Raw genomic sequence first — 16,564 nt, 5'->3', positions numbered from 1 at the left:
TGCCATTGGAGGCCAGCACTGGCACCCACCCCACCCCTTCTGCAGAAGAGAAAACAGGCCCTGGGAGGGCAAGAAACCTGGGCAGGGGTCCATGGCTGGAGCCCAGGAGAGTAGGGCTCTGAGAAGGCATCTCTGGCCCCCAGCCCCAGCAGGAGAAAACTGGCCAGGAAAGCTGCTGTGCCAGGTGCTGCTCTGCACCTGCAGGAAGCCTTAGAGGCCAAGAGGCGGCTTGCAGAAGCCAGAGGGGGAAGTGGCCCGAGTGCCAAATGGTGTGGTATCTGCCCACCCACCCTCACCCCCATCAGCTTGGTCTATTGAGTTTTGCACATCCAGATCCCACGGGCCTCAAAGGCCTCACCCTTTTCTTGTACCATCTGTAAAATGGGGCAGGCGTGCAGAGTAGCCAGGAAACATGAGGCCCAGACTTCTGTGCTGGATGTAGCCACTTGCTGTTGTCCTTCAGAGCAGACTGCTCTGGAGGTGGAAGGACCAGGCCGCACATCACCCACCACCTCCGCCACGGCAGGGCCATAATCCCACTTCACAGATGGGGACGTGGGCTCAGAGAAGTGAGGGCCTCGCTCGAGGTCACACACTGACTGACTGACTGGTCTCCCAGAGCCTCCCCAAGAAAATGACGGCATACCAGCTAGGGCCACCGCTCTGACTTAGTGTCACAACTCCAGGTACACGCGATATCATTTCAACCTCGCACAACCCTGACATGTACGGGAGCAGCAGAGGCTCACAGCTCAGGTGGGCCTGTGGCCCGCAGCCCCACACACCTCGGGGGTGGTCTTCACCCCATACTTGACGCGGCTCCGCAGTCCATCGGCGCCGCAGCCATCTGAGGGGTAGGAGGGTGTGCCGAGTGCCGAGCCCTGCGGGAGCTTGTCACACAGGTTGATGGGCTGATCCTCAGCGGTGGCGGTGAAGTCCATGGGAGCCACGGCGCCGTTGCCATTCATCTCGGGGAAGGCGGGGTCACCCTGTGTGCTGCTGGAGGTGGACGGGTTCAGGGTGGAGGAGCCATTGCCGCTGCCGCTCTCGGAGGAGGAGTCGTCTGGAATGAAAGGTCTGGGTATGAGGCCCCAACCCAGAATCCACTGTCCTCTAGGACCCCCAGGTACTGTGGCCACGGCAGCTGCAGGGAGTACTTGCCCCGTGCTGTCCTCAAGAACATCCCTGGGCAGGAGGTGAACGCTGCTGTCCCCACGAGGCGCCAAGAGGCTCTCCTTGCCCCAGACTGAGGTGGGGGCAGGGTCCCTCTGCCAGAAACCGGGGCCATCAGGAGTGGAGCAGCCATGGGGTGTACAGGATGTGGTGGTCTCCTGCGCTCCACGCCCATAAATGCCACACCCTGCTTCAATGGCCTGAGAGCAAGTGGCTGTGGCCCTAAGTCTGAGCCGCCTGCTGCCTGCCAGAGGTCCTCCAACACGCCAGGGGCTGCATGGGGCCTGACCAGCACCCCCCTCTTCCTCCGGCTCACCGCTGCCTTGCCCCTTCACACCTTCTCCCCATAGGACCCCCTCTCCACAGCAGGCCCTGGAATTTCTCCATCCTCTGCCTGAGGAGGGAGGGATGGCTCCACTGTGACACCTTCAGCCCAGTTAGTCACTCCCTCCAGCAAGGAGGCCCAGGCCAATCCTGGCAGCCGGTGCTGACACAGATCTGCCCTCTGTGCGTGGCCATGTGGCACTGGACACCCAGAGCGGGGCTGCAGGGTCTGGGGTCTGCAGCCCCTGCACCTCAGTGGGCCATCTGTGCTTTCTAGAGATGACAGCCTAACAAAGCTCTGTGGAGGGCGCCCCCTGCTGCAGAGAGCACAGCATTGCCTGAGAGATCCAGCAGGACAAACTTTAACCACCGGGCTACAGATTTCAGATAAATTCCAGGCCCCTTTCCCCGACCCTGCCCAAGACTCCTGCTTGATCAGGTAAGAAGGCAGAGGCTGAAGCTACACTCAAGCTCCCGGGATCACAGTCAGGTGAACATCGCGTGGTTCCTGGTCGCGCCCAGGTGCCAGAGCTGTTCTGCACCTGCAACCAGGGCCGGTGGGGGAGGGGCGGTCACAGTGAGCCCTGACCGCATCCCAGGCCACCCCTTCCCCCAGCCAGGGTCGTGCACGACCCCACCCCCACCCTCCCAGCCGGCAGATTATGAAGATTTAGTCCCTGGTGCTGGGCACTGGGCACGCGCTCCTCCGGGGCGTCCCCATGGCGACCGAGCGGCTCTAGCGCCCCAACCAATCGCTGGCCTCCTGGTTGCCCAGGGGCGGGGCCGGGCTGCCCATCAAACAGCCAGGGCCCTGGGCAGAGGGGGATGGGAAAGGCCTCAACACAGTGGTACCCCTCCCCCTTGGCTGCCGCAGGTCCCCTGGGCCAGGCTGCCCCTGCTTTTCCTCTTCCTCTGGGCAGCCACTGCTCTCTCCAATCTCCTGCAGGGCAGCTCCAGACTCTACTCAAAGCCGCCCCACAGATTCCCATCCATACCCCGCACCCAGCTACACCCCAGAATCCCCAGGCCGGCGGCACACAGGCGGGTCTGGTTTCCTTCTGGCAGTATCTCCAGCGACCAATCTAGACATTTGTGGAATGAACAAATTACCCAGCAGTCGTTCCTGAGCACCTACTGCGTGCTGGCCCTGTCCCAGGCTGAGAAAGTAGTGACTACAACCAAGATGCCAGCCCTCCTGTGGGGACAGATGCACACTACTGAAACACACGTAAAGTGAATGGGCAACTACCTTGCCAAACCACACTCACCCCCCCAACCCCATCCAGCCTTCTTGGCTCCTCCCTCTTCAGCAACCCAGCTCCCCTGGTCACCTGTCTCCCCCTCAGGCTTTCCCAGCACCAGCCTCAACACCATTACCATGTTCCCCACAGCCTGCCCCAGAAGAGTCTGCACTCTGGCTGGGTGTGTTTTGGGCCCTTGGTCCTCTGCAGCCTCCCCCAGCCCAGATCCCACATACTGGCCACTGCTGAACCTCACATCTCCAGGCCTCTGCTTGGGCTCTGCTGTCTGCTTCCCATGTTGCTTCCAGCTCAGGAAATTTCACTCCACCTTCAAGGCCTGGCTCAACCTTCTCAGAGCGGGCTTCCTTCCTCTGCTGTCCCTGGGAGGACGTACTCACAGCCCTGACACCAGCCTGATGCCTGACCTTCCGAGGGATACTTCATGCCTCCTTCACTGGCTCAGGGTTGGTCCTGAGAGCTGCCCACCTCCCACCAGGGCCAGACCTGTTGCCGGAGAAGCCCTGACACCCAGGGCCCAGGAGGCTTTGCTGGAGAGCTGGAACTGAAGGGCAAGGACTGACACCCATCCTGGCCGACCGAGCTCCTATGAGCACTGGCTGGTGCCCACAGCCTACTATGCAGGTATGACTTCACACCCTGGCACCACCCTCAAAAGGCCACTTACTTGACCTCAGAGGGCCTTGTCTTCCTCCTCTGGAAGGAGGGGGTGCTAGGAGGGTCACCTCACACCTGGCACAGAGGGAGCCAGCTGTTGCTGCGCTCAGTGTGGGTGGCAGGCCACAGCTCCTTGCAGTGCCACATGGCGCATGGGCCCCAACCACCTGCCTCCTGACCAGATTTTCTCCAGGGAGGATGGACCTTCTTGCCCTATGTGTCTCCAGGCATGAGCATGAAGGAGGCTTAGGTGCTGTGAGGATGCACATGCGCTTCCAGGGCCCTTCCAGCTCGTGAACCCAGGGTGCTGGCCCAGAGTCTTGGGCTGCCAACACCCTCACCTAGGGCTGTGCACCTGGGCTGCCCAGCCAAGGAGCCATGGCCACTGACTCCAATGGTGGTGCACCCCTCCTACTAAGCAGAAGCCACCCCAGTCTGGTAGGGCAAGTTGCTGGGTGGAGGGGACCCATGAGGCCAGGAGCCCAGACCTTGTGTGGCTATGCAGTCCAAGTTTTTAGAAGAAACTGGAAATCTGCACCATTATGTAAATATCCAGATTTTTGAATACTGGTGACTAACATTGTTTATATTTTCAAAAACCTTGCAGGATAAATAAACAAAATGTGGTCTGCCTATGCAATGAAATATTATTTAGCCATAAAAAGTAATGAAATTCTGATACATGCTATCACATGGATGAACTCTGGAAACATTATGCTAAGTGAAATAAGCCAGATACAACAGGACGAACAGTGAATGAGTTTGCATATATGCAATATCCAGAACAGGCACATTCACAGAGACAGAAAATACATTCGGGGTGACCAGGGGCTGGGCAAGGGTGGAATGGGGAGTTACTGTTTAATGGTTACAGTGTTTCTGTTTAGGGTAATAAAAACTCTATTTTGGAAATGATGGTGCTGGTTGCACAACTTTGGCAACGTATTTAATGCTGCTGAATTGTATGCTTAAATATGGCTAAAATGGCAAATTTTATGTTTTACAAAATTTTTCACCACAAAAAATTCCCCCCAAAACAAAATTCCCTGAGCAGGCCAGCGGGCCCCAGTTGACAAGCTCCATTTGCTCCCATTCCATTTACCCACGGGCCAAGCCTCTCCTGCCTCCACACCGTGTCCGGGGTTAGGGAAGGCCAGCCACACACACAGCCTGCAACAGAGGCACAAGCGGGTCACAGCGCCTCACTCCCCAATCCTGCTGCCCTCAGCCTGGCCTGCCTGCAACTGGGGCCACCTCGTGCCCACGAGGGAAGCCGTGGGCTGTAAGCAGAATGTAGGGGATGGGAGGGCATGTATCCTTGAAGACACCACTTCCCCTTCTTTCAAAATGGGTGTCATGTCAGTAAAATAGGATTTATAAGGTACAGACAATACTAGGTACGGAGAAAAGGTGCTTAAAGACTCTTGTTCCCTGCCCCTCACACCTTTTCATTTTATACCGCACTTGCTTCCTGTGCTGGTCTTTTCCAGACAGAAACAGGGGTGCTCCCGGGGGGCCCCTTGGAGCACAGCCTGGTGCGAAATCTGAGGTGGGAACAGAGGGCAGAAAGTGGGGAGAGGACGCGCGTGAAGAGCTGTTCCTGACTTTGTCCCCTCTTTTCTTGAACACCTGCTGAGGGTGGGGCCTGTGCAGCCAGGGGACAGGACACAGTGGAGAAAAGATAGGGGTGGTTACTGACCTGGGGGCTCATACTCTGGGACAAAGAAACCAAACATAAGGGTTCTAGAGGATGTGGGGCTCTGGAGAGAGCATGGGGAGTTTCTACCCTTGATCCATGCCTCCGGCCTCCACACCCTCTTCCTCCTTGGGGAAGCCCTCTGAGTGCAGCTCCCCAGTTCTGGACCACCCCTCTGCAGAATTCACCCCAGCGAGGGTGGGACTAGGGTCAACACTGTGCAGGACTGAGGGCGGAAGGGCAGGCTTTTTGGAAGAGACAGTCTATGGAAGCAGCCTCCATGGGCAGCACTGAGAAGGCCAGGGGAGAGGGCTGAAGCTCCTGACCCCAGCAGGGCACAGGTGCTTCCCAGGGAGGGGTGGTCATATCTGTCCATCAGCGCCCCAGACAGTGGCTCTGATCCAGCAGCAGCCTAAGGACTGAGTTCAAAGCTCCAAACTCTCCAGGCCTCCTGGGCCTTCCTGGCAGCCCCCACCCCCTGCCGTCACCCCATCCAGCCCTTGCCTTTGCACATTCTGTTCCCTCTTCTGGTGACACTCCACATTCCCTCCCCTCCAGGGCTTTTGCTGAAAGGTCACCTTCTCAGTAAGACCTCCCCGCCCCCACTGTGACACGCTGACCCCTTTACCCATTTTTTTTTCAGAGTATTTATTACCTTTCCACACATTATGTTATGTCTATGGTCTGTGCCCAGCCCCCCTGTAAGCTGCCCCAGGTCGGTCCTGCCTCTCCGGAAACCACACCCCCTCCTCTGGGGAGGGCACCCCGAGTTTTCCAGGGTGAGCCTGGCCTGGCCAGTCAGCACAGCCCATCCCAGCGATCCTGATGGGCATGTGACCAAGCCGCACCCATAAATGTCAGTCCAGGGGCTTCTGCAGAAGAGACTGGGAAGGTGTACTCTCTCCCCACCCCCAGGGGTGGCTGAGCCCACTCAGTGGGAGGCCCACACCCGGAAGGCAGGGCTGCCAAGCTGACCCAGATAAATCCCCCCTAAATCCATCCATGCCTAAAGCCAAGGGGGGCCCTAGACTTTCTGGTTATAGGAGCCAATGGTTTCCTTACTGCTGAAGCTGGCTGGAGGCAGGTTTGCATCACGTGTGTGTGTGGTTTGGTCTCTGAGTAACACAAGGTCCTGCCCCTCAGAGGGCCTGAGGGAATGGAGCCCTGCTGGGCTCTCTCCTCACCTCGGCCCACCCAACCCTAGGAGGGCTGGCTGTGGGGCCCTCCCCCAGCACCTGGCACAGCCCCAGCCCAGAGAGCTGCCAGCACTATTTGGGGAAAGGAGGACAGAAACCCAGGCTGGGGTAACTTGGGTTCCGATCCTACCCCTCCTCTCAACTTCATCTCAAAAAAATGTGACTTAGGGAGACATCATCATGCACCCAAACCCATGCCCAAAGGAGTGGGTCCGGGGGAGCAGGTGTGGGGCCTCGCTCTCTCCCGACCTTGGGCACAGCCCGCCTCCCTGGCTCCTCTTATCTGCAGTCTAGGGAGTTGCCGCTGACGCCCTCCTGGGCTCTGACACTTTATGACCCTGTGAAAGAACCCAGCTGGCCCCATAGGCACCAAGCGCCCAGGACACGGAGTACAGGAGTCAGGCCTCTGGGGGTGCAGGCCTCCAGGCACAGGACCCAGAGCTAGACGTGACCCTCTTGCCTCCACCAGGTCCTTATCTGCCCGGCTGTGCTGGGAGGCCCCTCTAGGATGGGCACCCACTCACAGCCAGCAAGCCAGAACCCAGAACCATGCCAGCAGGGCAAGACTGCCCCCAACCTGTGACTCTCTGAGTGACAGGGACAGTGCACCAAGGGGCAGAAGGGAAGCGGTGGGGACGCACCCCTCTGGACCACTTCCACAAAAGCAGGCCTCCCCGGCTCTGGCAAAGGGCTGCTCCCGATCTGGGCAGGACACAGGCCCACCACCTGTGCTGGGAATGCCTGCGGGCAGGGAAGGACTGTGTGCCCATCTATGTAACGTGGGGCAATGTGCTGCTATTCCAATGGGGGAATTAGCAATGAATGGGGGAAATTGTTCCTCCCTCTGTCCAGTCTCCAGGAGGAGACAAAAACCCCTTTTACCTCGGCAAACAATGCCCTTATGTGGGCGCCAGCGCCCCGCAGCCCATACAAGCCCGGCTCTGTGCGAGCCGCCAATGGCCACACCGGGCTCTGGGGCCACAGCCAGTGGTGCCCTCTCCCAGGGGGCGACCCCGCCAGCTCCCGAGGAGGGCTGGGCCAGGGCTGGAAGGTCCCCCGGCCCTGGGACCCCGGGCTGCCATCCCGCCCGGTCAGTGCCCAGTGCAGGCCGCCCGCTGTGGCCAGAGGTGCAGAGGCGGGAGGCAGCACCTCCCTCCTTTGCTTCCAGGCTGGGGGGTGGGGGTGGGAGAGGGGACATCAATAATTCATACACACAAGAGATGAGCTGGGAGGAGGCGGGGAGGGGAGAGTTCTGGAGGTGAGGACACCAGGCAGCCCCCACTGGATGTTGAAGAGCCAGCCCTTCCTCCTCCTCGGCCATGTAGCTCTGGGCTGCAGTCTGGGGGCACTGACTCTGTGCTGAATTTGGGGTGTGCCCCTCGTCAGGCCTGGCCTCTGCCTACTCTGACAAAGGCCAGTGGCGGCCGTGTTTACATGATGCATGGTTCCCGGGAGCACCAGGCTCCTGGCAGGCTACCCTGCTCTTCCTCCCGGAAGGAAAGGGGAGGGCCCTGGGGTCAAACAGGGGACACTGAGGAGCTGGGTGCCACTGGGAGCCCACCATCCTAGATGGGGGAACCACACTGAGCACCTGCCCCAAGGTCTGGCCTTCAGACCCCACTACCCACAGAGCTGTCCCTCCTGAGCGCCCCGCTCCATTTGTCCTAGTGGTTCCAAAGGCTGGCCCGGCCCCTGCTCCCCATCTGGGCTCCACTCTTGCCTCCTCACGCCTCCAGCACCTCCACTCCACAGCATCCACCTTCCTGCCCGACCTTTTATGACTCATTCCTTAAGCACGCATTAACACCTGAGGCCCTCAGAGTCCAGAGCGGCGCTGTCCAACAGAAAGAACGTGAATGCGAGCCACATATGGAATTTTCAATTTTCTAGTAGCCACATAAAAAAAAAAATGAAAGAGACAGAATGAATGTTAATAACCTATTCCACTTAACCCAACGTATCCAGAATATTATCATTTCAATAAGTATTCAATATTGTGTTAAACTGGGTCTTCAAAACTTAAGTGTGCATTTCACATATACAGTACACCCTGACTTGCACACAGCTGTCTGTGGCTCCCGTATTAGACGGTACAACAGCCCCAGGTTTTCATGACTCTCCCCTAAAATGGAAATCATTTCTCTCAGTGCAGTGACCCTGGGGTCTTGGCCCCTAGAGAGGTGTCCAAGATGCAGATGAGAACTGGGGTCTTGGGGCAGGTGGCCTGAGCGGGGCTGTGGTGGGGCACTGGGGATGAGCACACTCATTATGCCTGACTGGCACAACCACCCCCAGCAGACACCAGGGAGGAACCAGAGGATCCCAGAGGCAAGTCATCGGCCAACACCCAGTGTGAATGGCAGAGCCCAGAGGGGCCCTTGTGCTGCCTGCTTCCCCGAAGCTCTTTCTTCTCTAGGCCTTGATTGGCCCATCTGTACTATGGGACAGCCTCCCAGCCCAGCCACTGCCCCATGTTCTGCAGCCCCTCCCCAACACACATTGGCCAAATCCGCCCCAGGGGAAACACTCCCAATATGGACTGCCTGGGTCCCGGTCTTCCCAGGCCTGACAGTCTCCCTGGCTCCACCCTCAAGGCCAAGCACAGGCAGTGAGAATGTGATGCTAATTCAGTATGCAAAGCTCTAGCTGAGATGCCCACTGTACCCAAACCCTACTCCAACCCCAAAACAAACTGTATGTTCTGAGAGCAAATAGAGCCACTTTGAGCAACCATGTGTGAATAATTCACGGGGCAGGGCCCTGGCCCCGCAGCCTGTGTGCGTGTATGTTGGAGCCCTGAGGGCCCTCCTGGAAGCCAGTCCAGGTTCGGTGCATCCCAGTCCTTAGATCAGAGTGAAGACGCCAACGTGGTTCTGGTTGGTGGGAAAGTTGCCCTTGGACAGGCTCGGTGGTGATGCCTCTCAGGTGCACCCCTCCCCTGGTCTCCTCTCAGGCACAGTGGGACTTGCCTCCATAGAGAGTCAATAGGCAGTTAGGTCTATGTGTGTCCCGGGTTGAGGGGGTGGAGGGAAGGGCTGACTTCTCTGACGGCCCGGCAGGCCTCGGCAAACCTTCCAGGTGAGTGGCATCTCCCTCTCCCTTTCTCAGTAGGTGAACTTCACCTCTAGGGCCCTGGAGCTTGTCCTACCCTAATGTCCTTACCAGGTGTCTGGAGGCCTGTGAGGGCCTAAGGCCCTGGCAGCCTGCACAAGGCCAGGGCTGTGCAGGCCTGGCCCGCTCCCGGGATAAAGGGATCTCTTGGTGCTGTCTCCCAGCCTCCCTTACTCCGCGGTGGCCAGAGGCTGGGACAGCCCAGCATTGTCTGTGCCGTCTGCAGCCCAGCTGATGTTGGACACTTTCCTGTGACCTGGGACTGCCAGGGTGGCCCATGGCCAATCCCCGAAAGGGCTTGGGCCCTGGTTCTCTGCTCCTGGGGGAGGGGAGGGCAGGAGGCCACTGCTGCCTCTCTGTCCAGTATGGATGTTTGGAGCCTTGAATAGGAGCAAACAGCAATTGCTCTAGGAGGGAGTATATGACCTGTAGCCAGAAAATGAGGCCCAGACAGTCTACAGTCTCACCTGAGACAGGTGGAAGTCAAGGGGATAAAGAGGACCAAGATAAGCAGGTGTTGGGAAGAGAAGGCTCAGTTTAAAAGCCCCCTGCATGAAAAGTCCTTCAGAAGCCATCCCAGGGGGACTGTAGGGAAGGGGCCACAATCGTTCCCCCGTGTGTCAGTGACCAGACATGATGCCCAACCACTAATATCAGTTCCACAAGCAGCAGGGAGCCCTTGGGGCCCCTGCTGGGGAGAGAGCTGCTTCAACCCCTGAGATGGGCCTGTGGGAGGGTGGGCGCCCATGCGCAGAGAACACGAGAAGCAGCCGAGGTTCAGGAGTAACGAACTGTGTGACTGTCTCTGAGCCCGCATGACCTGGCGGCCCTAACCCCCACTTGCCCCTTCCCTACCAGCAGGGCAGCCTCTGGCCTGTTCCCATGCACAAGCAGTCTCCACCCCTGGCCTGGGACTCCTGTGGCATCCTCGGAGCCCAGGTGAGTGGCCAGCATACAGGAGGTAAGCTGCTGCCCGGGCATCTTCCCCTCGGACAGCAGAGTTAACTCAGCCTGCTGAGCCGCCTGCCGGCCCGGGAGCCTGGGACGGACCTGGGATTTGCAGATCAGGGAGCAGGGTCTTGGGGGACTTAGGGCCCCCCGACAGGCCCTGGCACAGACGGGTGGGATGAGAACTGATGAGATGCTAGAACAAGCTGTGAGTGCCCGGGTCCTCCCAGCTTGGCTCCCTTTCCAAAGATGACTCTGAGGGGCTGGACAGAACCCCACAGGGCTCAGTAGGTAGAGGGGACCAAGAGGGACCTGGACAGATGACGAGACAGGACTGGGCCAAGTGGGGCAGTAAAGGGTCCAGAGGCCTGGGGAGAGTGAGGAGGACTTCTCAGTCTTTCAAGGGAGTCCCTAATGTGCCTACAGCCCCTCAGCCTACAATGGCCAGTTGGTCATGGACCCCAACCTCTGGTTTCTCAGCACAGCGCCCTGCAGCAGCCTGGCCACTACGAGGAAGCAATTCTATCCCTGCTCACCCAGCCTTCTGTGTACCAGGTGTGTGCTGAGCCCTGTCCCCACTTCACCCAGTCCTCACCCCACCATCCAGTGAGGGAAGGCCCAGGCCACACAGCAAGGAGAGAGCAGAAGCAGAATCTGAGCTGGGGCTAGGGCAGTGTGGCTAGGTGCTGGGGTGCACAACCCCGCGGACCCACCCTGTGGAGCCGGGGGAGAAGGGCACATGGAGGAAGGCCTGGGCTGGTGAGGACAGGAGGCAGCACCACTGTAAATACCGAGCCCTGGGCAAGCAAGTCTCACACCTGCTCCCCAGGTGACCGCCCCTGCCGCCCAGTTTGCATTTCTGGGCAGTGGAGGGCCCCACCCGAGGGCAGCAAGAGCCAGGACCTCGGTCTTCTCACAAACAGCTCCTGAGACACACCAAGATTAATGGCCACAGTCACTCAGGCCACAGTACAGACAAAGCCGGGATCAGAGGTGAACAACTTGCTTAAGACCACACTGCAGGGCCAGGGTGGGCCAGGACCCACACAGGAGAGCTGCAGCCGGGTGCCAGGGACCGCCTGCAAGGAGCCATGTCCCTTTGAGACCCCGGGCCCATAGAGGAGGACTCACTTCTCTCCATCCTCTCAGAATCCTTGCAGGCCAGCCCCTAGCTGGGCTGTGGCCCTCTGTCCTGGTTGGAGCTTGGGGTCACAAGGAGCTTCTGGAGACATGTGACCCAGGAAGCCCCCAGCATCTTCCTCCCTTCCCAGCCTCCTCCTGACAAGTGGCCCAAGCTTCCCAGGCTGCTGTACACCTGCCCTCAGCATTGCACCAGGGCAACCTCCTCCAAGATGCTTTCGCTGGTCCCCTGTCTCCGCCACCACCTGCTCTGAGCTGAGGGCTGGGGAACAAAGCCCAGAAGAGGATGCTCAGTCCCCGAAGCTGCCCCATGCCGCACTGTTTGTGATGACAAAAAAGGGGGATGGAACATCCTCCTCCATGAGTGGCCCAAACGCAGGCTCTGGGGTCAGAGACACTCTTGTGGTCACTCGGGGTCCAGGCAAGTCACCTCTCCCTCAAGAGACGGCGTTTCCTCTTCCGTAGGAAAGGCCTAGTCATAGCTCTGAGCTCTCAGGCTCACAGCCAACCTGTCACCAGCTCAGAGCTGAGAACACAGTGGGCTCAGGGATGGGGCCTCCAGTCACTGGCATGACCCGACAACCTTTAAAAGTGCCACATCTGTGACAGGGACAGGTAAGACATCATGTGGGAAAAAAGGTGTCTCTAACACTACACGCTCCCCCTGCCCCTTTTCAAGAAAACAAGACTTTGATTTTACATGCAGAAAAGGCTGAGAAAAATATGCTCCAAACATTGGTTTTTTTGACTGTCTTTTTTTTTTTTTGCTCCTGTCTTTTTCTTAAACTTTCTATAATGAGTGAAATACTTGTGAAATAAGGGGAAAAAATAAGATACATTTCTTCAAAGACACACCTCCTGCCCTCAGAAAGCCCTTCAGGGATCCTGTGTTGCGTGTGCCCATCCCTCTCCCACAGGCTCCTCGAAGGGACAAAGGCAGGGACAGGCTGATCAGCCGCCCCTGCCACGGGGCTCAGTATTCACAGGACAAAACTGGTGGAGAGAGAGCCCTGAAAGAACCAAAGGCTTAGCCAGGACCCTCAGCACCTTTGTCCAGCCTCAGGACATGGTGACAGGCACTGGAGGGGAGGCCCCAGGTATCTGGTCTGCAGGCAGGAAGTGCTGGCACCATGTCCCTGGAGGGAGGGAAGCTCTGAGGTCCAGTGGGTCCCAGAGGCCCGAGGCTGGAAGAACTTCTCATCTAAGAGGCACAAACAAGAGGCCCCCAAATGCCCCAGGACGCGACACAGCTCCTGCCCAGCAACCCCCACCATGATCCTGCAGGAAGACGGAAGCAGGACCCTCGGTTCTCCCCTGGCGCTGGCTTCCTGTCTACCCGGGAGGTGAGTAATGTCCGCTCCCCACCCCCACGCATCCCTTCTGGAGGCCAGGCCTCACATTTTCCGTTCAGGAAGGGGCAGAGCAAGAGGCCTAGTGAAGCACATCATGGGGAAATGGAGGGAGAGGGCCCTGGCCCGGCCCCGCCTGCTGTGGTCCGGACCCTGGCTGAGCCATGCATCTGATGTCCGGAGGCCCGCTGGCCCACCTGCCTGGCGTGTGCCCTCCTTCATTTTTCCCTTCACTTATTCATTTCATACTCTGCCCACCTGCTCTGTGCCAGGTGCTGTGCTAGGCCCCGGGGAATGGGCTCTCAGGGTGTTTACGGTATCTGGGGAAGAGACGGACGTCAATCAGATAATCCCACTGATGGGGCGTAATTACAGACTGATGTGCTGTTCCATCCTAAGTCAACGCCAGACTACACTGTCTGTAGACAGAGTCTCAGCTGTTGGCTTCTTCCAATTGTCCTCTTTCCACCCCTAAAATGTAGCCCCTGGGCCAGAGTGTTTTTCCAGGCACCAATGATGAGACCAGGGCTCTGTTTGGACTCAAAAGAAAGCCCAAAGCCTCAGCCAGGGCTCAGTGGTGGGTCTGGAGAGGACTTGGCTGTACAGAGGCTGGAGGCAAGTGTGAGTGGCCTGGGTCACTTGGCCCAAGAAGGCAGTGCTCTGAGTCTGGGGCGGGGAAGCCTCCTCTTCTTCCCCGGATCCCACGCCCATCTTCCGGGGAACCTCACATATGGCCTCGATGCCTGCCAAGTAGGAAAGACGAGGGGAGCAGCCTTGGCACTCCCTCAACTCTGGCCAGATCACGCTACCTAACTCTCTCACTAATCAGCAGTTCCCTCCCATGAGACAGGACAAGAGCAATGTGCTCCCCCACGGCAGCTCCAGCCCCCTGGACAGGAAGCCCTGTGGTGGTCCTCGGCCAGCACGCGTGCTGTGGTTTCAGGGAGCCGGGAATGGGGCTGGTAAGAGACCCGTGAAGTGAGGCCTCACAGGCAGGGGCAGGCTTGGGGACAAAGCACAACCGTGTTCAGGGCAGGCACACTCCCACCCCTGGTGAGCCTCAGACAAGCTTCTGGGAGTGAGAGCTTGCCTGCTGCTAATTCATTCCTGGTCTCAGCCCTGGGACCTGCCCTGCCAAGGCCCAGCCTTCATCTGCCTTTGTTAAAATTTCAAAGAGGAGGACAAGGAACGGGAGGAGGTGATGGAGGAGGAGGGGGAGCCTCAACATCCACCAGCAGGCGTGTATCTGTGCAAACTGCCCAGCTTCTTGAAACGCTCATTGCTGGCCAGCCGGGGCGGGGTGCTCCCCTGGCCCAGCCTCGGGAGTCTCCACACTTCCTGGTTCCGGGAAAAGACCCAGGTGCTCAGGAACAAAGAACCTGACTTGTCCCCAACAAGGGGGCAGACCTCTCTCCCTTCTGGATGGTGTGCTCGGGGGTAGGTCTTAATAAATTTTTGTTCCTTTATTCATTCAGGCAACAAATATTCAGCAGGCCCCTCTAATGTGCCAGGCATGCAGCTAGAGTCACCGGAGACAGAGCAGACAGCAAGACCCATGTGGTCAGCCCCTCAGAACTCACAGTGGGGGTCTCAGACATGGAGGACCAAGGGCCAGAGACTGTAAACCAAGCCACCCTGGGCTTTGGTGGTGTTGGGGAAGCTTCTGGATGGAGACACATGAGCAGGGAGTGGAGACCATGAAGGGCTGTGGCCGGGTGTGAACAGAACCCCTGCTTGGCCTGTCCTCCGCCTAGTCCTTCGTTAAGAGGGGATGTGAAAACACTCTGAAGCTCCCGATGGTCTCCCACTGACTCACTAATGGGAGCGGGATCTCAGCTCGTATCTGCCCTGGGACGGGGGCTGGCTGCACGCCACTGCGGGGCTGGACGAGGGCTCCAGGCTGGGTCTGTGTTCAGTCAAAACTCTTTGGGAAGCCACTGGTCTGGATAGACACGCCAGTCACCAACAGATCCAGGACCATAAAGGGCAGCAGAGACCAGACCAGCAGGTGTCTCAAGGCCTGTGACCCCCAGTACTGGGTCTAGGTCGGCCTCTGGCCAGCACATCAGCCCACAGCCTCCAGACATAGCCTCTGATTAAATAATTAAATTGATGGTATCGTGGTCAACACCATCCTCCCTGTCTCCAGCTCTGGCTGCCCGCCCTGATGAACACCCTCGTCCTGTCAGCAGGCCAGCCTGCCTCGGCCCTGGCGCCCACGGCCGGGAGGGACCTGGGTGGCAGGAGCGGTGGGGGTGGAGTGGGGGATTTGTGGGACTACAGGTGGGCTCCCCGATCCGGCTCCTGTTGGACCAGCTGCAAGACATGCTGACCCCAACAGCCTCATGGCTGAGGAAGCCCTGTGACCCCCCACAGAAACACTCCTTTCTGCTACCTGATCCTGAGGCCCCCCAAATCACCACATCTCCCTGGGAAGTGTCTCCCACAGAGATCAGACCCTCAAAGGATGGTTGTCAGCAACAATAACACAAGACTTTTTTGAGAATGAGTTGGGGGGACAGGGTGCCCATTCAGTCCTACTACTCTGGGTTTAAAAAAAAATGTTCTGGATCCTTCTTGGGAAGGTATAAGTGACAACCCTGGGCTGGCATGGCCCTTGGGTGTGGCCCTCAATCAGCTCAGATGAGGCTGGAGGTCAGCTGCTGGGCACTTCCCAGCCCCAGAGCCCCCACAACAAGTGGCTGCCCCCGCCCCCACCCCGTGGGAACGCTGGAAGGAGGTCTTGGTCTGGGAGGCTCATAGCACGAGGGGCTCATGCTGACCTCACGAGTCATCAAGGGACAAAAGCTTTTTCTTTCCCAGCAGCCTTGTACCCCACTCCTCACAGAACCACACCCTGGGCTCCCCAGCCCCTGGCCCAGCCACCCCAGCTGCCTCCATGCCCGGTCTCCTCCCAGACAAAGCCGGATTCAGGACTGCCAGGGCCACGGGGAAGCAGGCGCGCGGGTTCTGCCATGGAGACGAACTTTGACCCATACTACAAGGCTCCTACCCCTTATTTACTCTTTAAGGCTAACCCGTTTCACAGAGTTAACATTACACCCCTTTTTAACCCTGCACCTCCCTCCCGCATTCCAGGCCCCGACCTTCGACCCCTCCTAATTGCGGCTCTACACCCCAGTTCTCTCTGGCTCATCTCCCACCCCCATCATCTCCTCCCCGGAAATCAGAGCCTGGTCAGGGACACTCCAACGACAGGCACCACTCCACGCCTACAACCGCATCTAACTGAGGCAGACACTGGAGCCCCAGAGCCCAGAGCCCAGCCCCATGGAGGGCACAACATAGGAGCTCTGGAGTGTACCTTTGGGGTCTGACTCTGACCCCAACTCTCCCACCCCAAAAAGGAAGCCTCTGTTCCAAGGGAGGCGGGAGGAAGCTTGGCAGGCCCTGGTGGTGGCGGGGAACCGGGCCAGGGAAGAGTTTGGACAGCTCCTCAGCTAGGTCACATCTCATCCCAAGGGGCTGGGGGCACACATGCGGTCGAGTGCACTGCCTGCTCACTCACCAGGTGACAGGCAGGGACCTTGTCCCATAGCCTCACGTCCGAGCTGCGGAAGCCCAGCCCTTGTTTTCATTACTGGGCATCTGGACTGTTCTGGGTCAGGCACACCGTTAACCTTCCCAGACCTGAATCGTGATAACTTTGAAATCCATATCCCACCAGCCCCTGAGCATCAGAACAAACAG

At 58.6% G+C, this 16,564-nt stretch overlaps 1 protein-coding gene across 5 annotated transcripts in view; it reads right to left on the bottom strand.

Moving 5' to 3' along the window:
* The window catches only part of NOL4L (nucleolar protein 4 like), a 121,597-nt gene that overhangs the window by 11,441 nt on the left and 93,592 nt on the right, over window positions 1-16,564 (bottom strand). For all 5 annotated transcript variants that reach the window (XR_010376634.1, XM_031433992.2, XM_064475772.1 and 2 more), the window contains one exon: window positions 786-1,063. Coding sequence is in view for 4 of the 5 variants with exons in the window: in XM_031433992.2 (XP_031289852.2) it covers window positions 786-1,063 (278 nt within the window). In the remaining variant the exon portion in view is untranslated. The remainder of the gene's footprint in view (window positions 1-785; window positions 1,064-16,564) is intronic.

This window comes from Camelus dromedarius, chromosome 18 (assembly GCF_036321535.1).
Source record: "Camelus dromedarius isolate mCamDro1 chromosome 18, mCamDro1.pat, whole genome shotgun sequence".
Taxonomy (NCBI): Eukaryota; Metazoa; Chordata; class Mammalia; order Artiodactyla; family Camelidae; genus Camelus; species Camelus dromedarius.
This window is presented reverse-complemented; position numbering and strand designations above follow the sequence as displayed.